This window comes from Nicrophorus vespilloides, unplaced genomic scaffold (assembly GCF_001412225.1).
Source record: "Nicrophorus vespilloides isolate i.1.1-1 unplaced genomic scaffold, Nicve_v1.0, whole genome shotgun sequence".
Taxonomy (NCBI): Eukaryota; Metazoa; Arthropoda; class Insecta; order Coleoptera; family Silphidae; genus Nicrophorus; species Nicrophorus vespilloides.
In genome coordinates this window covers 429,934-452,311 of record NW_017100088.1, presented here as the reverse complement: position 1 = coordinate 452,311, position 22,378 = coordinate 429,934, and the positions used below count along the sequence as shown (strand labels likewise).

The 22,378-nt window shown below is 29.3% G+C and overlaps 1 protein-coding gene across 1 annotated transcript in view; it reads right to left on the bottom strand.

Moving 5' to 3' along the window:
* Positions 1–22,378, bottom strand: part of LOC108567478 (probable G-protein coupled receptor CG31760) — a 45,708-nt gene that overhangs the window by 14,494 nt on the left and 8,836 nt on the right. Inside the window, exons 2-4 of the mRNA XM_017927972.1 lie at positions 6,877–6,945; positions 1,073–1,183; positions 1–187 (exon numbers count right to left, since the gene is read on the bottom strand). Of these exons, the coding sequence (XP_017783461.1) occupies positions 1–187; positions 1,073–1,165 (280 nt within the window). The 5' untranslated portion in view covers positions 1,166–1,183; positions 6,877–6,945. The remainder of the gene's footprint in view (positions 188–1,072; positions 1,184–6,876; positions 6,946–22,378) is intronic.

Sequence of the window (22,378 nt, the reverse complement as noted above, 5' to 3'; positions counted from 1 at the left end):
CATTGTGATGGGCTAGTCCTAGATCTTGGAGAAGAGTAGCAGCGAGATCGGCCTTCTGACGAGCCGGTTCGAATCTCGTCGCATCGATGGGTATGGGCAAGGATCTGAACTGCTCCGTGATGCACAAATCACCCAAGCTCTTCGTGGCCACATCGTGGATCACGCGAAGACTCTCCTCTATCTCGTCCTGCAAAAATATTTCCAATAAATTTTGTGACAAAAAAAATCGGAATCGATGAAAATTTAATAAGATACTAAAAAAAAATAATATCGAAGAGACGGGAAATCCTTTTTCCAACATTCCCTCAATTTTATTAAACTCTTCAAAAAATAAAATCTCTAATAAATTGAATTTCCCTCTGCCAAATTTTCAATTAAGGAACAAAATGGTAAAGAATTAATATAATAAATTGAAACAGACAGTTGCTTTCATTGCTCCCAGCTAATTTAATTAAACCCCGTGACATTTCCATGTGCACTACACTGTTTACCATTCGGCGGTCTAATTAATTCGCGATGCTTCCATGCATACAATTTCGGGATTTCGAATCGATAGTGACAATTTTCTGTGATAGTTGTGGCCAATTTAGCAACATGGAAAAACTCTTGGGATTATAATTTTTTTTCTCCCGAATAATCCCGCAATTCGTAAGTGAATTGAAAGTTCTATAACCGGAGGAAATTAAGCTTCGCTTTGGGGTTGCCTCAATGCTAATATAATTAATGCCTCGTCTTTAATCAGGATACCGTTGAAATGTTGTTACTGTTTCATTCGTTTTTTTTCTACAGAATTTCTTTTAATTCACTAAATACGATTATAAATACAAACTTTACAAATTCAAATCTTTAGTATTTAGAAAAATAAATGAAACTTTACAATATGAAATATATTTTTTTAAATTAGACTACAAAGTTATAAATGTCTTTGATAAGATTGTATTTGGGTGTTTCTGTAAATGTTCCATTTGAGGTATTTAGTTTTTGGTGGGTTTCAATTAATCGGTTGAGTTGTAACTTTGAATGTAATCGATCCGAGAATGTAAAGGAAGTCTATATAATGAAATGAATGTACCTTTGTAGTGGTTCCACTTCCTTCGGCGCATAGTATTGAAGTGATGAAGACTGCATTTATCAAGAAGTGTCTCGCTGGAAAGGCGACGTCCATTACGCATTTCCATTAGTCCTGAAACCGAAAACTGTGAATTAAATGAAAACACACAAGGGGGGATGTTTTATTTTTCTTCTCTCCTTTGCATTAAAAACATCGGAAGGAAACGCATTAAAATTTAACATAAAAGCGAGCGAGGATGATTTTAATATCATCATGTTTTTGTATTCAATGTTGACACAATTTGGAGTGATGATGATGATGATCGTTCGTCCGGAGGGCTTCGGATAATCTCGAAGGAAAATCTGTACTATGGATCTTTATGTTTTTTATACCCAAAGCGTTGCGGAGCGCACGAAATCCACCGTTTCAATAAATCTGTCAGAATTTTACGCGTTTTACTAAAATAAAAGTAATTAATTGCCTGTTGTTGTTGTTGTGTTTTCGTACATATAGATACTCGTGGGGCTTACGTACACGTTGCTTCAGCACAAAAGTCCCATTTCCAGACATATATTTACTTTTATGTTTGTAGAGTAGTCTGTCCTTCGGATATTCCCTGAGGAAAGTTGCAGATGCGACATCCTAAGACGTCTCCGTTTTACATAATGTGAACTACAGTGTGAAACTCGATATTGCAACACAATTCACAAGATTTTACATTGTTTTATGTACCGAATAAAGTACAAACATAATACGCAGTCTGGAATATGAGCGCTTCTCTTAAGAGAAAAGCAAGTTATGTTTCAGGACGTTTTTTTTTACTAATTTGTTCAGCCTTTTAAATAATTAATGGCGCATTTTGTAGCAAAAGTTTTTATTAGTTAAAAACTTTGTAAATTCTAGTTAAATAATTGATTAATATGACCACAGTTTCATGTAAACTAAAGAAAAAAAAACTTTATTATTAATGCCATTATTTTGTTTGCTTTTGCAAAAGAATAGTTTTAGAAATAAATAAATCATTATAAAAAATAAAGTATTTTAATCTGTATTAATTACTTGAAAACTTATTTAAAATGTATTAAAATCAAAGAAATCCAAATATTTTTGATAGGAATAATGTGATTCTCACGGTATTTGTTATGTGAATTATTTTTTGTTTGTTTGATCAGTTTTGAATGATTTGATCAATATACTTTAGTTATTTTGTGTATAGATGTATTTTTACTCGCATACAGAATATAGATTATATCAAGATGAAGCTGGCAGCGTGTGAAATGCAGGCACGATTTTATAAAAAAAATCTCGTAATAGGATTTTGTGATATGCCCGAAGCAGAAGTTTCGCTTTGAATGCAGTGTAATGTCCGGAACTAATCTGATCAATCTAAACAGTATCGCCGTGGGCGTATAGAACGCATTGAAGTATACAAGAAAACAAAAAAGTAATCGTGGTCGATGGTTTTTTTTTACATAACTTTACATGTATTTTTTGTTACTGTTACTTCTTTGTAACTAAAATGTTTAAGTATAAATGAAAGTAACAAATGAATATTACATGATTTTGTACTGTCTTACATGACAAAATTAATATTACATTAATGCTATGTACAAATTTGCATTGTATATGAATGTATTTGACGTGGGAATAGATTTCAATATTATTTATATATTTAAAAGTAATATTATTATAGGTGTTATTAATTCATTCATACTTTATTTCATATATATATATTTAATTTTTTCTAAAGGAAAACGATATGTAATCATATCCAGTTTTAAACCGCAGACTGATAACTAATCGTATTGAAGGTTACTGCATTTATATAAATGAAAATAATTTAAATAAATAAATAATATTTCCAAATAAAGTTGTATATACTTCGTGAAGTGATGATATATTAATACTCAAATAAGTAGTGTGTTCACATTTCATTAATTTTCACGAAACTATAATACATATAAAAAAAAGTAATGACTTCACAATTTAGTGATTTTATCAGAAACTATAATAGATAGAATAGATCCAAAAGATTTATGACAGTTGGATACTTAGGTTTTGTAAAGTGTATTCAAATATTGGTGTGGTTTTAGTCATCTGGCTGTAATTCGCTTACAAAAAGGAAGTAATGAAAAATTAACGTTTTTAAAAAGCAGTGACTTCACAATTTAGTAATTTACTCAAAAACTATACTAGTTGTAATGGATCTAAAAGATGTATAAGATAGTTGGATATTCAAAGTATGTTCTATTTCTGTAGATTAATCCATTTGCCTATAATTTGCATTCAAATGTGATCAATTGAAATATTAAGCACTGTCTTTACATGTTAATTTTCTCAGAAACTATAATAGATAGAATAGATCCAAAAGATGCATATGAAGTTGGATATTTGGATAATGTAACGTGCATTCAAATATTATTGTTGTTTTACCCGTTCCGCAGTAATTCGCTTACAAAAATTAAATAATGAAGAATTAGCGCTTGAAAAAGCAGTGACTTCATAATTTAGTAATTCTAAGAAATGTATAATATAGTTGGATATTCAATGTATGTTCTATCATATAAAAATTATCAAATTAAATATTAACGCTTAACAAAGCACAGTCTTTACATGTTAATTTTCTCAACTGTAATGCTATATATAATAGATAGAATATATCCAAATGATGCTTATCGTAGTTGGATATTTAGGTAATATAACATGTATTCAAATATTGGTGTGGATTCAAAGATTTGACTGTAATTCGTGCACAAATATGAAGTAATGAAAAATTAACGTTCGAAAGAGCTCTCTTTTCACAATTTAGTAATTTACTAAAAAACTATACTAGTTGTAATGGATTTAATAGATGCATAAGATAGTTGGATATTCAACGTATGTTCTATCATTTCTGTAGATTCATCCATTTACCTATAATTCGTATTCAAAAATGATCAAATGATCAAATATTAACGCTTCACAAAACAAACAAACCATGTTGATTTTCTCAGAGACTATAATAGATAGAATAGATCCAAAAGATGCATATGATAGTTCGATATTTCGGTAATATAACAAGTATTGGTGTGGTTTCATATATTTGATTGTAATTCATGTACAAAAATGAAATAATGAAAAATTACCATTCGAAAAAGTAGTGTTTTCACAATTTAGTGATTTTCTCAGAAACTATAATAGATAAAATTGATCTAAAAGATGCATATACAAATCGGATATTTGGGGAATTCAATTATTTCTATGGATTCATCAATTTTGCTAATAATAATAAAAAAATACGATCAAGTGCCTTCATAATTTCTCAAAAACTATATGGATTTAGATTCATGAGATAGTTGGATATTTAAGAAATTAAAAAGTAATGAAAAATTAATGCTTGAAAAAGGGGTGTCATCACATTTCAGTGATTTTCTCAAAAACTATAAAATATAGAATAGATGTTATAATTTCATTCAAATGGATATAATATTAATTAATGTAAGATGAAGTTATTCTAATGTTCTCGTTTACAAAGAGAAAGATGGAAGAAAAATACATTACTAGAAAGATAAAATTAAGAAAAAGAAACTGTGAAATTGTAAAATATTATTTCCATTGAAAAGGAACATCTATATTTATATAATTGAAGCAATTTCAAGTGGAGCTGGGACTTAATCTATATGCAAATGCGAGCGACCCTCAAAGCTTCGATATTATTCGTACACCCTAGGTGTTCCGAATGAAGTCAAAATCAATGTTCGATTGGTGTAGTGTGCACGTATATTTAGATGTATCCAGACTGATGTGATCATGCACAGTGTGTAAGCATCGGTATTATTTACATCGCCCTTTGCCTGGCAATGCGTGCCAATTGGTTCTCTGGTCTCTATAGTTCATCCTCTCCGCCCCTCTCAACCACCACTCTACAGATTAACCATAGAGAGGGGCCCTCTCTTCAAAAGACCTTTATTTATACAATTATATAGGTCACTAGTCAAACACTGGACGTTTCAATAAAAACGCTAAGAATAAAATTAATAATCGAGCAACACCTGTTGTGTTCTCCTTTTCGTTTTATTTGACATTTCGGTTACGTCAGTCGGTGATAAACTTTTTTTTTGTATCCTTATTATTTTCGGGATAATTTCAAGCGTTAAATCATTTTTATTGACTTCCCGCTTTCGGAACGCTGGGATGAAGAACATATTTTGCTCGAACATATTCAGACCATCCATTAAGATGAAAAGACCGCACAGATTATTGATTCTACTCTCATGCTTTCGGTCTCAATTTAACTAGACTAGAATAAAACGAGAGAGGAATGAGTTTGTTACAACAGGTTCATTTTCGTTATAAAAATCAATAGTCTTTCTTAAATTTATTTAGTTCTAAGTAACTAAGACATTTTTATTTAGAAATAGCTCAAATGTAATTGTACAAATTGGACCTAATCAGGGAATTCGGGTAACCCTACTAGTTCTGAGCTTCACAAACTGTGGACGTATTTGTTTAGGATCCTAAACTCATACAAACGTATCTTTGTTCAATCATAAACACGGCTTAGTTAATCAATATTATCATTACTATTACTGATTAAATCTAATAACAAAGCTAATGTTGCTTCTCGTTTTAATGAACTAATTAGTTTTTTGAAAATCTCATTAATTTAATTATACAGTAAGTCTTTAGAGCTTTTTCGATTAACGCGGTATAAAAAAGCTCTAAATTTACCTATTTACCAAGATGTTAAAGTATCTTCGTTCTACGCTGTTTCGTTTAGCGTCTGTTATCCAGACGCATTTCAATCGGTAAACGAGGTTTTAGTTTATTGAGTTTACTAATTTGTAAATATTTCCATACTTTTTTTTCATCAGACAAGATTAGTAATATTTTTTTTTAAAAGGCGAAAATATTGTGTTTAATATTTCTAATAAAATTTCAATTTTTATATACTTTTTAATGATTTAATATTTATAAAATATATACTAAATGGATTCGATGGAAAAATTAAATTGTGACGCTTTTTATATGAAATACTATAAATACATGATTTTGTTACAAAAAAAAATAACAAAAAAAAAGTTATATAATAAAATGTTGAAAGAAATAAATAGATCATAATAAAATATAACATATTTACTAGAAAATTGAAAGAATTACGCAATTTCAACAATATTTAATTAAAAATGTAAAAAATTGTGAATAACAGAATAAAAACGAAATAAAAATATTAAAAAGTTTTTATTATGAAAAATCAATAATAGTGAAATAAAAAATAATAATTTGATCAATTTTAAGAAACTAAATTTACCAGTGTTTGTATATCAATAAAAATATAGATTTGTTTCCTAATTGAAGCTAAATATAATTTTGTTTACGTAATAGCAGATTTGAGTTAAGTTAATCATAAAACTCACAATATGAGAATCAGGTTAAAAAAAATGGGCAATATCAAAGGTTTACGTGAAGCCAGATAATTGTATGAGAAAGTACAGCTGCGTTTCTTTGCTTTCAGATTATTTCATTCGCATTTGAAAAAATAAAATCTTTTTTTCTATACACATTTATTTTTATCCTTTCTTCTTTGAACCGAGAGGGAAAAACGGCGCTTGTTATATAAATTCTACATCCGCGCATGCAGCAGGACCGACAACCAGGAATCCTGGCGAGATTCCAGGAATGTCGATCCTGCGAACATAAAGGGAGGAAGTGCTCATAATTTCGCAGAAATGTGCACCAGCAAATAATATCTGAGTTTCTGAGTAATGCGTGATGTGGAAATAAATATAAATAACGAAAACAGGAAGTGGAGTCAAATGAGAAATGTAATTGGGTCCTGAACTCACTCGGGAATCGAGCTGGAATGCTGTGTCCATGGCGATGATGGCAAACGATGAAGACGAAGAGTGTTCCTCCTGCAACCAAACGGAATTTTTATTAGGTTCCATACGATTTCTGGGAATAGTTCCGGCTCAAGTGGTTCTTGCGATTTACCGTGATTCATTTATGATGGGAATACTAATGCGTACACACATATATAGGCAGGAAAATGTTTGGAAAAGCGGAAAACCTGGACCACTTGTTGAACGTCTGCAGGGGGATGATTTCCTAAGGGTTTCGGGTGTTCTAGTCCCTTTAGAAATCGATGCCCCCTCGACGACGTCGAATTGAGGCGTTTTCCGCCCTTTCAGCTGCCGCCGGAAACTAGCGGCGGAGAGGAAAAAGGGAGGAGAAATTCACGCTGCATGCATTTCATCTTTGTTTCGTTGGGAATGTTCCACCTCTGAACATTTCATCAAGAACTGGAACTGAATGATACTCACATTTCGCTCTATGCAATATTCTCGCTATGTAATTCCGCTGTGAGAATTAATAAAAAATATTTCGATAAACATGTTTATCTTTTTCTCAATGACAAATTTAACGTCACGCCATTTTATGTTCCGCGTTTAGTTCAATTATATAAGAAACAGAGAAGCAATAAAACCAACATCCATATTAAAAAATATTATCGAATAATTAAATATTACAGAAATATTAAAAATCAACTAGAATTCATTAATATTTTGCTCAATTAATATTTAGTTTGTTTTGGAATTTTGAAACAGGGCTCTAGTGATTCAGGACTAATCGAATCTGAGATAATTTAGTTTCATATTTATATAATTCATTTTTATCTTTAGTTGATTGGTTCTCACCATTAGAATCTGTTTCTATGAATTCCTCATCAGATATACTTTCACAGAATAACTTCAATAACATTTTACATTTTTTTTTGCAAGTAAATTTATTATAGAAGAAAAAAATGATTGATTATCTTTTTCTTCTATTATAAATTTAAAATATTTAAAGGTATAAGCTAAACATTTTACAATAATAATTGTCGCTATTTACTGAAATTGCGAAATTTCTAAGAAAATGGAATAATAACAGTTTCTTTTTTATTGAACTACCTGCTACCCTTTTTTTCGGAAAACTGTAGTAATGATTGTAAAATGCATTGGAGGGGATGCAAAAATGGTATAAAAGCATTTGCAAATTTTTACAAATTCATCAGTTTTGTTTTGTAAAGATCTGCAACAGTTGCTTAGAAAACTTCTGCAACTTCTCGAAATCTACGAAATGGCTAAGTTCGCTTGATAATACAGGTGATAATACCTATCATACAATATAAACAAGGTATTTCGAAAAATTTTCAAGATTTACAAAGTTTTTGAAAAATCTTGATATATGAACTATACTTTTTTTTATCATCAAGGAATGATATTTCATGACAACATATAGAAAAAAAATAAAAGTGTTTTTTTTTTGTAAAATTCAAATTTATTTTATCAAATAGAAAGAAAATAATATTTCTTAACATGGTAACTATTCAACAAAGATGTTGGAGTAGATATTTGAGATTCTGTGTGATTGTCGTACAGTGAAGGGAAGATTACATAGTTCTTCGGAACCCATTGAAATTTGTAGCCGTCACAAGGTACAGAGGAAGAGCAAGTCGAACTCTAATCGGTATACTTCTCATCAATATGCTTCATTTAATTGTTTAAAATGTTGTTAATTGAATCGCCACTATCTTCAGAATTCACTACACTTTCTTCGCTGCCAAATTTGTATTGAGACGCGTTCTCGTTGGTAATATCGGTGTCCCTCATTATAATATAGTCCTCGTAGAGGAATTGTAACATGTTCTGTTTTTAATTAAATTCATCCCGATCTTCAGTCCATTTGATATAGATCTTGTGGACATATTTAATCCTTTTCGCTGTAGGAGCAAGTTCGTGTCCACTGTATTCATCCTCAGATGATTCGCTTGATTCATCTGAGGATATTTCATTCTCTTCTTGAGGTAATTCATTTTCATCTGTTTCTGGGAATTCCTCATCATAGATATTTTCGCTGTCATCTCCATCGTAAGGGTCACTTTCTCTGTGGTCGGAATACGACGATTCCATATCTCCATCATAGTCGGACTCATTCTCACTTATATTATCTTCCATCAAGTCATCAGCGTCGTGGGACTTTTGCAATTCTTCTGTTGGGTAACTACAAGCGAACTTTGCCATTTTCAAGAAGATTTCGAGAAGTTTTCTAAGCAACTGTTGTTATCGTACTAATAGAGGAATTGCAACATGTTATGATTTTAATTAAATTCATCCTGATCTTCAGTTCATTTCATATTCAGTTCTTGTGGGAAAGTTCGTCACCACTGTATTCATCCTCAGATAATTCACTTGATTCATCTTCAGATGATTTACTTGATTCATCTTCAGATAATTTACTTAATTCTTCCTCAGATGATACATTTTCATATTCAGATAATTCAGTTTCTTCAGATAATTCGTTCTCATAATTAATATCTGTTTCTGTGAATTCCTCATCAGAGATATTTTCACTGTCATCTTCATCTGTGTTATCGAATTCTTCGTAAAGATCACTTTCCTAAGGCCGGAATACAACGATTCCGTATCTCCATCGTAGTCGCACTCACTCTCACTCACCGTCGTGGGTCATTTGAAAAACTTCTTTTGGGTTGCCATTTTATAGATTTGGGTTAGTGCCTCATTATCGTCGTCCTTCCAGAGACTCCTACATGAGGGCTTGTTCTATATGAACAAACACTTCTCAGCAGTAGATACCATTCCATCGCCTCCTATTCATGTGCCTTGCTCCTGGTGTCAGCAATTCACTCACGCAACGGACACATGTCCGAACAAGACTAAGTGCTCCAAATACCAGAGCCAACATCCGACAAACTGACGCTCTTCGCCACTTCCCCCCCGATGTATGGCATGCAACTCGGAGAGGCATGCTGCATTGTCTTCCAAATGTCCGAAGAGGCCAACAAAACCCATACCGGGTATACCTAACATCAAAGTAAGGCCACTTAATAAAAAGACGTGTGATCTACGTAAAGACCTTCAAGAAAACAAAATTCACAGGCCAATAACAATACATGACCACATAATTAACAAATTAAACTCGCTGCATCGCTTGAAAAGACAACTTCAATATTGAAACACACGTCTGCTTTTCGGGACATCATGTTTATGTTCTAATGTTTGATGTGGATGACCGGGAGCATGAGTCTCCTACGTCTTTCATAATGAAGGGTTGATATACCGTGTCCGAACGAATTTTATCATTCTTCAGCCGAATGATGCTTCAGAATATCTTATTATTTGTTTCATTTCGAGAAGATTTACTTTTATTTTGTTTAATTTCATCTTTTTTATATTTATATATATATATATGTACGTCTTACTATTTTTTTTTCAAAATACATTTTTTTTTGTATGATTTATTATGACAATTTATGTTTTTTGTGTCTCTGGGCGGAAAGACTTAGGTCGATAGATCTTTGGTTGGTTTTTTTTTTAATTATTACTAATGTAATGCAAATATTAAATTTATTATGTTTAGCAAGAAATTATTTGAAATTAATTTATTTGTTAATGTATTTTCTTTGGATTAATACTAAAAAACGAATTATATAATTCATATTAATGGTATCATTAACGTTTACACCAAATTAATGCGCAAAGACAAAATTTATGGTTCATTGCAGACCGCACATTAATAACTATTACTGTATAAACCGGACCACATTATTTCGATGATAAGCGTATTGCCATTCAATATTTGTTAATATATTTAGTGGGTAGATAATTGTCAATATATCAAGTTTAAATTTGACGATAATTAATCGATTCATATATAATTCAACAGCTGAAAACAATGACCAATAAATTGTGTATATTATATAATGTGAATTTGTGAATAATTTGGATTGTTTTCTTTGATTTATATTAAAATGGTATTAATTTGTACTATTTAGACAGAAATATTGCGGCTGTTAGGTCTTTAGCCCAAATTAAACACAACCAAATAATAACAAAGTAACTAATTTAATACAGTATTCGATTTACGAACTAGTTACATTCCAACGGGTTGTTCGTAAGTCGGGGGAATTTAAAAAAAAAATCAATATATGCTTATCTTACCACACTTTATCATGGTTTTTACTTGTATATATGTTAAATTCCGTATTACTGACTGCATAAATTTGAAAAAATAGATTAAAATAAACAAAATACTTACAAATACTTTTCAATGCAGTCATCACAATTATTTAATAAAAAAACGACAAAATATACAAATGCAACATCTTCCAAAAGTATTATATTTTATGAAAGAAATTGTTAATTTTTGTTTCGACAGTTAATTTGTTTTATCCTTGTAACAAGTTAGAGCTTTTAGCATTTTGTTCGTAAGTCCGGGAGTTCGTAAGTCGGGTGATATCTGTATTATCTAAACCTTTTTACCTAACGACCAAAAATATTAATTTGTACTGCGACACAATTACTAGAATATTTCACCAGTTTCTCGCTTTGACATAAGGTGACAGATGTCATTTTGCGACAATTTAACGCCAAAGTTCTGTCAATCAAAGTCTTCCTATCTATTATATAATATTTGTCTGCATTTATTTATTTGAAAATATTGAAGGTTTTCAAGTTAGAAATATCAAGTGGTCGATGACTTCTAAAGTAGGTCGTTTATGACATATAATTTTATGTATATAAGAAAAACACAACAAAAAATTGCATAAGAGAATACAGAAATTATATGTGTTTTACTCTAATATTATATATTTTATTAAATATGCACGAGCATGTTTAATAACTAATGAGATCATTAGTGCACATTTCTTTTGTTTGCGTTGTAGGATTAAAATTAAAAATAAATAAAACTCATTCATAAAATGAGATAAATGTACTGCTGGAATATTCCATTTAAATAAATCTGAACTAAAAATAATTTCTACATTTATAAGTAATTATTTTTTCAGTTTTTTTTTAAACCTTGTATGCGTTTCATCTGTGATGTGAACATATAAAAGGTATAAAAATAATCCATTTAATGTTTGAATTAAATTGATTAATGTAATGTTAAATACATTAGAACTTGTTTTTGTGCGGTTCTTTTTTATGCGATTTTTTATGCGGTATAAGAAATCCAACCAATTCCAATGTAATGTTTTCTATCAGTGTGCATATTTATAGTCTGCTCAAACGATTATGTTAGTCGATTTTGAACCAATTGATCACAAGAAGATTGGATTAAAACGAGTAGCAGTGAATTATATATGTGGATTTTGAAAATGTCTCCATATGTATAACAAGAAATTAAATGTTTTTAAAATGTTTCCATGTGTAATTTAATTATTTATTTTGTTTGGATGCTCTTTCTCATGTATGTCTTTGACGTATTTTTAAATGCATTTTTTATGCGGCGGAGAGGTCGCACATCATACAAAGTTATTTATAATATGTAGGAATTTATAAAAATTTCAAATATTTTTTTTGTGCGACTTGTTTTATACGGTCCCTACCGCACAAAAAAAGGTTTTACTGTACTCATGAATTTTTATTTAAATACTAAAACTTATGGCTTTCGTGATTTTGTAATGCTTTATATACTTTTGTTTCTTATTTTTTTTACTTACTATTATGAAATTTATACGAAATGTATCCTACAAAAAATGTATCCTACAGTAAAATTTCGTTTTGCGCTGTGGATGTGTAACAAAGTTAAACGAAGTGACATTAATAGATAAATTTAGAGCTTTAAACAAAGATTTCTTAATGTAATTGTACGAAATTCTAGCAATTTTATTCTTAGAATAAAAAAAATATTAATGAACAAAAGAAAATCATATTAGTGACTGAAATATACATAAAAACTTAATATTAGATTAATTTTATTTAATATTTATTTTGATAAATATGTTTAGAGAAATAATTTGCAATCAATAATTGAAATTCCATCACATTTATAAACACACACATAATTCAATTCAACATAATAATAATATATTCAAATAATATGCATAAAATGAACGAAATGATAAAATATTTTAAAATCAAATTATTGACGATGTACACGATGTTCGCAACGAGGATTAAAGTAGAAAATCAGTGTTCTGGTTGAATAGACAAATATAGTTGTTTGCTTCGATGAATTTATGCTATAATAAATATTTTATATCTTAAAAGCTTTCAACGTTGTCACATTTATGCATATTTTATATTCTCCTGATAGTTTTATACTTTCTTTTTACATTAATACAAAAAAGAAAAAAAATATTATTATCTTTTTTATTAGAACATGTCAGCTTTTAAAAAGAACTTTAAATTTTATTAGATTGTATGTAACAACGTGGTATTAGTAAATTAGTTAAACACTTAATAATTTACAGTTACTTAAGAACATTAATACAGTAATACTTCGCATAGTCCAGGTAATAGATTCCGCTAATGTCGCTTGAAACCGGACTAATCGAGGACGTTTAAACCGCATGAAAATAGGCAAGAAAGAGAAAACCATTAATCTTGTATAAAAAATAATTTAGTGTACTATTTTTTAACTTATATTTTTAATTTGCTCAATTCAAATCAGTACGGATTCACTGTAATTGAAGCCGGACTATGCGAGGCATTGTAGTAAATGTATGTAGATGAATAAACCAAAAATATTTCTAATATATTAGATTTCTCTAAGATTTCCAATAGATTATATTTGTTCAAGTATGCTAGTAAATTACAGGAAATCAGCAATGTTATCAATAATCAGGTGGCACGTTGGAAAGCCCAAACATTTAGATTCAATTGACGTGCTCATTCATAGTTGTGTCGTGTATAGTTATTGAGAAAATTGATGATTAGTAAAGACATTCGATTTTCCTAAGGTTAATAAATCGTTGTTTCAACTTTGACCTAAATTACAGAAAATTGACAACAGTTGCAAATATGACAGAACTACTAAGATTTTGGCAAGTAGAAACTAAGTAAGAAATATTATAGTGTAGATCTGCATCATAACTGAAAAAAGTAGATTGTTTCAATTGTCTCAATATTGTCCTGACCTGTTTATAGGAAAAAAAAAGTATAAATTTTCAAACTATAGTGAATGCGGACTGATCGAAACCGTACTATGAGAAATAGTTTTACACTTCTAAAACAAAGATAACTAAGTAAAAGTTACTATAGTGTAGATTTGCATCGTAACTGAAAGCAAGTAAATACATAAGCTCATATCTTATGGAATGGCTTCAATCGCTGAATATTGTCTTAATGATAAAAATTATAAATTTTCATATCGGATTATAGTGAATCCGGACTATGAGAGTTATTGTTATTAAGGTAGTTTTACAGTACTAACGAGAACTAATTAAGAGTAATTATAGTGTAAATCTGCATCATAATTGAAAACAAGTAAATACATAAGTTTATATCTTATGAGATTTCTCAATGTTATTTCTCAATCCGGACTTATCGAATCCGGACTGACCGAATCCGGACTATGAAAGGTATTGCTAAAACAAAGTATTTTTTCACTAATAAACTAAAAAGGTAACTAAGTAAATATTGTTATAGAGTAGATCTGCATCATAACTGAAAATAAGTAAATACTTAAGCTCATATCTTCAATCGCCGAAGAAAGAATGTCTCAATATTGTCCTGAGCTATTTATAGGATAAAAAGTATAAATTTTCAAACCAGATTCTAGTAAATCCGGACTGATCGAAACTAGACTATGGTAATGCTAAAAGAAAGTAGTTTTTCACTACTAATATAAAGATAACTAAGTAAATATTGTTATAGAGTAGATCTGCTTCATAACTGAAAACAAGTAAATATATAAGCTTATATCTTATGGGATGGCTTCAATCGCCAAAGAAAGAATGTCTCAATATAGTCCTGAGCTGTTTATATTTACATGGCCGTGCATTCTTCAGGATTACGTCTATACAGGTCGTCGATGTCTCGAACTAAAGATAAGTATCGTCTGGATGTGTATCCAGCAGTTTATCATGATGTGCTCTTTAAAATATAACGAGCCTCTATTTATGTAATTGAATTGTCAAAAGCAAGGAAAATTACTTGAACAGGAGATACGCGTATAGTGATTAGGCCTCGGCCTCTCCGCTTTGAATACAAAACAAAACATTCCCTGCAAAACACAACCGAAAAACCCCCCAACCGCCCCCGTAAATATCCACCCGAGCGTCACCCTTATCCAATCAATAACTTTCTCACCCGACAACAACAACATCCCATTTTTATTTTATTTAAAATACCCCACGTAACATTATTACAATCTTCCCCATAACCAGAGAGCAAAAAACACGAAGAAGTAATTTGATGATAATAACAAAAAAAATAAAGTTCCCCTACGCCATCTCGTTTCAGATGTTAGTGAGGATCACGTAAAATCGAGTTACCGATAGAAATCTCATTGCACTAAATGCGTTACGTATGCAGATGATTTTCCTTCCAAGGATAATGGGTGGGGAAAGTGTGTGGAAAATTACCTATGAATAAACCATCTGAAATTTTGTAATTAAAGCTGTTTACCAACAGCCGTGTGTAATTACGGCAACGGAATCATGAATAAATACAGATAAAAAAAATGAAATACACGGGAAAACAAACGCATTTAATTAGAGCTGTGCGATTCGAAGAATGGAAAGAAACTGGAGGAGGACGAGAAAAATAAATAAAGCAAACGTCGATCCGAATCGATTGATTGATGAATTTAATCAACTCCACGTAAATAAGCCGTTAATTACTTAGAAAGGGATCTGCAAAATACAAGAAAAAAACAAATTTTTATATATATACAAACAAATGGAGGTAATTTAAAGCTTTCCAATTATTGTCCTGTTTATTCCCATTCGTTATATATAAATATAATTGGAATTTCTTGTTTTTTGTTTCAATAAAATCGATAAATAATGTATATGTCTTTATGGCTGTGCTGTACAATTGAATAGCTTTCAATTCGTTAACAAAATATTGAAATTAATTGAATAGCTCCCATAATAAGTTTATTATACTAATTGTTTTATATCAATTGAAATATAAATTTATTATCAAATATTTTATATACTCTCATTAATTACATAAAACATATATTAAGTCTAATTTAGCTTTTAGTAATTATATAATTATATTAAATCCTTATTTTAAACTATTGAAAAAAAAAACATTACCAATTGGTAATTGTATATATTATTTTCATTCAGTTAACTATACAATGTAACGATGAAAAGTTTAATGTCATAAAACTTATTAAATTATTGATGGAAAATAATTTAAAAAAATAATTCAATATTTTAATAGGAAATATTTTTAGCACAATCTAATTTTGTCCAGATTATAGTAATTCCTGAATACTATACTATAAATCTAATCAATAATTATAGCAAATCCAAATTTTACATTGAAAAAAAAAAACGCATTGTCATAAAAAAACGTTACTATTTTTTACTACCGCTATTTATTGCATATTCCAGTTAAATCATTTATTATATAATATATTAATTTAGTAATGTATAAAATTTCATGTTAAAAAGTTTGGTGTTATGGAAACTATTAAATTATGTTGGAAATTATTTTTTAAAATTATTAATTAAAATGAAAATAAATTCAAAATTTGAAACATTTTTTTAATTTTTATAATCCATCAAGTTTCAATATTCTTTCTTCTTTTATCATATATTTTTCATAACTTTATCATTAATAATCACTTGTAAAGTAAATTAATTAAGTGTGCATGAAGAACCTAATTACTGCTTCGATCAGTCCGAGTTTACTATAATCCCATTTGAAAATTTCAAAATAAACTAAATTTGAAATAATAAAAAAATCTAAAAAAATATTACAGAAAATCCAATTAGTCCGGTTTTACAAAGATATTGGTGGAATTTATTACCTGAATCAAATATTTTCAAATAAAAATGAACTCAACACTCACTTTTTTTTGGTCTACAAAATTGTATAAATAGTTACTTAATAGGTTAAATAGTTTACATATTAGAATAATTGAAATAATTTTAATATGAATTGTATTTATATACCATTAATAATATTTGATAATTGATAAAATTGTAACATGAAAAACAATTTGATTGTGTTTATAACACAAGCTACACGATTTTCCATTTCCCAATTTTGTTTTCGACAAAATATCTTAATGAGAGACATCTATCAATTTCCCAATGACACGTATGTATTGTCGAAACATTTCACAATATTCAACTAATTTTTTATTCACCATTTCGACACAACGTTATTTGTAACATATTTGATTGAACTCTATTACATGACACAACACGGTTTTTATTTGGAGCAATATCAAAGTAAGATATGTTAGGGTGCGGCAAATCGTTCAATAATTCACAGTAAAACATTTTTTTTGTTCCTATAACAATTTATTCTCATATTCAATATAAATAACGGCATAACAAAAAAAAAATTATTGTTCTCAAATAATAGTTGAAACAATATTAAATTGAGATATTTTCAAACCAAACTGTAGTGAATCCGGACTAATCGAAGCCGCACTATATGAATTATTACCATGCAAGTAGCAACATGGCATATATTATTATTTTTCAAGTATTTAAGTAAAGTTATAGTTAATTATTCTGTAATTATGCAATTCCACGGAATTCCAAGTTTCGCCCAGTGGACTGCATGTAGTGGAACTTAGTTACTCGCTTCAATTAATCCACTTAGAAACTTCAAATTGCATACAGTCGAAACGCATTCCACCTATTTAAATTATATTTGCACTAAAATAACTGTGACTCTTCATATTATGTTCATTGTAAATTTCTGTAAATAAATTATTCATGATCGCTTTGGAATCGTATACAATAATTAATGGGATACTGGTAGTTAGACAGCATAATCGTAAATCGATTATCATATGGTGTTTATGTATAATTTCGATGACATCATAAATCAATGTATGTATTAGCTTCGTGTCGGATTGTGTGCTAAATGAATTTTAATTGCCATCAAGACTGCCACAACATGTTGAATGTTTGCGAAAATGAATATGGAATAGAGATTCGGCATTTTTTTTTATCAAAACTAATGAATTTCAACCTGAATTTAAATAAAACCAACAAAATAATTAATACACGAATTTCCTACATTTTTTCAATTGATTTTATTCGTTAGTTATTACAATATTTCATACACAAAATAAGTTATGTATAAAAAATGATATATAGAAGTTTCTTTTAATGGTAATTGTTTAAAGAAAATATTTTACATCAACAAAAATTAGTTTTAATTTATCTATTAGGATATTTAATCAAATCTGATCAAGCTTTTAATAATTCTTGAAAAATACTATAATAGGTCAATAATTATAGCAATTTTAAATATTTCAATGAAAAACGCCACAAAAAACAATACTATTTTTCCAAATTTTCATACAAAAATACTTAATTCTTTACCAAAAGCAACAAAAAATTAATTGTGAATTTAATTTGCAAGGAATTACTTAAAGGACAAAGCAAAATATTCTCAAATTAAGTTCATATAACAAAGAGTTGAGACAAACTATTATGCATCTAACATCTACACTATTAATTCTGGACAAAGCACAAGCAACTAGGGCTTTAATAGAGCAAACTGCATTGGCTTTTAGAGGAAGAAAGTCCGAACTTTGGTTGGATAACAAACTACTTATTTATAAAGCCATTTTCGAAACAATGTGGTCGTATGGAATACAGTTATGGACTTCATCAAGCAATTCAAACATTGAAATACTGAAGCGATTCCAATCGAAAACGCTGCGAAACTATCGTCGATGAAACATGTTTGAAAGTAGGTACAATATTGTTAAAAAAGGAAAATTACAGGAAAATTTCATAAACATTTGTTAAAAAATAATAATTATTACATATCTGATAAAAAATAATTCAGATTGAATATTTTTCAAGACAATTTTTCCTACTTTCGTAATTTTTTGACAAATTTTAAATATAAATAATCATAATTAAAGAAAGAAAATAACATTTTAGTTTCAGTTTAATTTTAATATTGATATCTATATAACTGTATACTGCAATACCTCGCTTAGTGCGGTTTCATCAGTCCGAATTCACTAATGTCCGGTTTGAAAATTTTCGCTTTTTGTGCGATTTGTAAGTTTTCAGTTTCTCTATTAATCCGGTTTCAAACAATCCGGGATATTGGCGAAACCGATTGATTTGTAAAATTTCAGTTTTTCGTTTAGTCCAGTTTCAAACAGTCCGCGATATTAGCGGAACGGATTGCTTTAATTCAAAAATATGAATATGGATATTTTTAATTTATAAATTAATTTCGTATTAATTCAGGTTTTCCTTTTCCTTACTAAATTGTTAACTTCAAAGGAATTCGACGAACGCCAAATGGCGTCTACATCGTAATACAATTCTCTACCTCTCTCACGTTTTATTTTATTTTTCCATACCGAAAGTTACTCAAACTAATTTGAGTTCCGACAGGAATTCCATCAGGATTTAATTTTAATTGAATTCAGGATTACCATACTTTTTTCCCTTATCATATTATTTCCGTCCATATTTTTGTTCCCATCTCATGTAATTTCCTTTTAAACAACAAATATTTTTTTTACAAGAAATTAATTTTCTTGGAAATTATGTAAAGAATATGCTTAATATTACTGAAAAGTTTTTTTTGAGTACTTTCTCTCTACTTTAATTACTCTTATTAAAGTTTTTTTTTACTAACAAATTATTTGTATTAATATAATTCATTGTAATGAACTTAAATATTAATTTATTAAGTGAGAAAGTTTAGGAAATGAATCATTCATTGGAATTTCATTGCTGTAAAGAAATTTGATGTGATGTGAAAGGGATTGTCAGGTTCAGGAAGAAAAATCTTCGTAATTTCGCCTAAATATTGGTTTTCGTCTCCATTCACTTTCAAACTGTATCGTATCACATCTGTCTCTCATATTCAGTGTGTCAGGAGGTTAAATTTAAACCCATAAATCGATCGGAAACCAGCTGAAAATACGGACAGAACTTCTACATTAATAACGCTTATTCCCAACAAAAAAAATTATAGCCTTTATGCAAACAGTCGTTATTATGAATGGATGTGTTTTTCAAGTACAATGCAAAGAAAATCATTAAATAAACTTTTTAATTATAAAATCGATGATATTTCTGATTTAACAAAAATCTTATTTTTGCTTATTTATTTACATTTTTTTTTGTTTCTATTTTGTATTCAACTTCTGTTTTTTATACCAAATAAAATCTACTAATTTTAAGTTACTTTGATAATGAAAAAGTGCTCATGTTCATCAGTTATCTTTGACAAGAAAATAATATCTCTATCGACAATTTAGCTTTTTTCAACAATTTTTACGCAATAAATTTCTATTTATTTTTCATGACTGATTATATAATATGTGTATTATCAATACTAGGCTATATGTTATTTACAAGTTTTGAACTCTTTTTAATAATTAATACGAAAATCCGAAGGTTGAAGCCAAAACTTTAAGAAATACTAATAATAATAAAATTGGATAAATCAGTTTGAAATATTTGTTTAATATTCCCTTATTTATACACCCTTATCTATTTGAAGGTTTTGACTTCTTCGCATAGAAAGAAAAAAATGTATAATATTTTAGTTTATTTCATTTTTATGAATAATAAATAAATATTGAATTGAAAAGATTCAAGTTTGTTAAAACGTTAAGATTAAACTTATTTATTTTTTTGGAAAATATAAAATACATGTTTATTATTTCGTTCGACAATGCTTATTATCGTTTGATGAAGGCAGCAAATTGAGAGACCTCAAACAAATTGCCGTGGATAAATATACAGGCATGCAGGCTTTTAAAATAAATGTTGAACGCGACGGATGTTCAACGCCTGAATTCCACGATAAATAACAATATTAGAGGTCAATTAGATTAGTCGACCCTCGGTTTAATGGTTTCCTTATTGGAATGGTGACTTGGCCCTAATAGAAAGCAATTAATAACCTTCCATCTCGTGATAATTCTCCCCCTCAAGCAAATCCAAAAGCAAGTGCCTTTATTACTCTCTCTCTCTCCCTTCACATCCAACAATTAGCTAAGCAAGTGCGTTTTCAGTTAGATTTTTTTTTCAGCTTTTCAGCTCGACCGCATTCGAATCAATGGTCGGGAGCTGAAAGCCCTGTGCAAGTTGAAAGAGAGGGAAAAAAAATAGACACACACATGTGAGAGAGACATGAGGGAAGACGAGATAAAAGCATCCGCTATGGGGGACACGTTTTAAGCTACTTTTGTCTAGGTGCTCTTTGAAAAGCATACTCAATAATTCCATTTCGAAGTGAAATAAATCAATAAGAGCTAAATCAAATTAAAAAAAAGGAATTATTCCAAAAAACGTGAATGTATGCATGGCTAATATAAACCTGTATAATCTGGTGCATGGATGATGGTGATAATAAAGTGAGGAAAATTGAGGCGTCCTTTTTTTTATGTGCGTTCCTCTAATCATCGGTCCATTCAATTAAAGCTCATTCACTTTCTGAATTCGGTTTTTACTGTCCAGTTTACGACACAGATCAATACGCCACGGCGGGATGAAGCCCAGATGATCTTTTATAGCTTTCTCAGCATGTAAACTAAATGGTGGCTTTGTTCCAAGAAGAAGAAAAAATCCGATTGGGCCGAACAGCAGGAAGTGGACGCTTTTAAAATGTACAGATCGACTTAAGTGTATTCGACTATTAAGAAGTCTGTTCCAAATATTTATTGGATTTTATTTGCAACACGTTTTATTTTTTTCTTTAAATACACGCATCATTTAAACTACATTTTTTATTGGCACTCTGTGTTATATTTTCAATGTTAAATAGTAATAAATATTGTGTTTCTACTTGAAAATCGACCAGAATGTTACTTTTACTTTTTACAAATTTCTTATTTATAGGTGTAATAAAACTTTTTTCATAATTTTCAATCATTTTTTTCATGAAAAGTGTTGAGCTTCATTATTTTAGAAATTTTAGTTAAATCTGATAAAGTCATCCATTCATGTTTAATTATTATAATTTTCTACACAAGAAGAATTTTCAAAAAAATCCGTCGGTTGAAGATTTCGGGCGACCTTCACGAGCTTTGTCCTCCACAGAAAAATATCCGATCTGGAATCTTCGAAACCACTTAAAACGCTTTTTCTACTCTAAATAAACGCATCATTTTAAAAAAACACGTTTTATTGGCAGTATGTGTTATATGGTCAATATTAAATAGTAAAAAATATTATATTTATATTTTATAAGGAGAGACTCGTTACTTCTTGCTTTAAATAAACTAATTTCTTGTTTATTTAAACTTATTACAAATCCAATTTTCACACCATTTTTTAATACAATTTGCATTTGCATTTATATAACAGATTAAACACTTTGTTACCTGAATATAGTTAAAATTAAAAAAATATTTTTATTAAATTTCAGC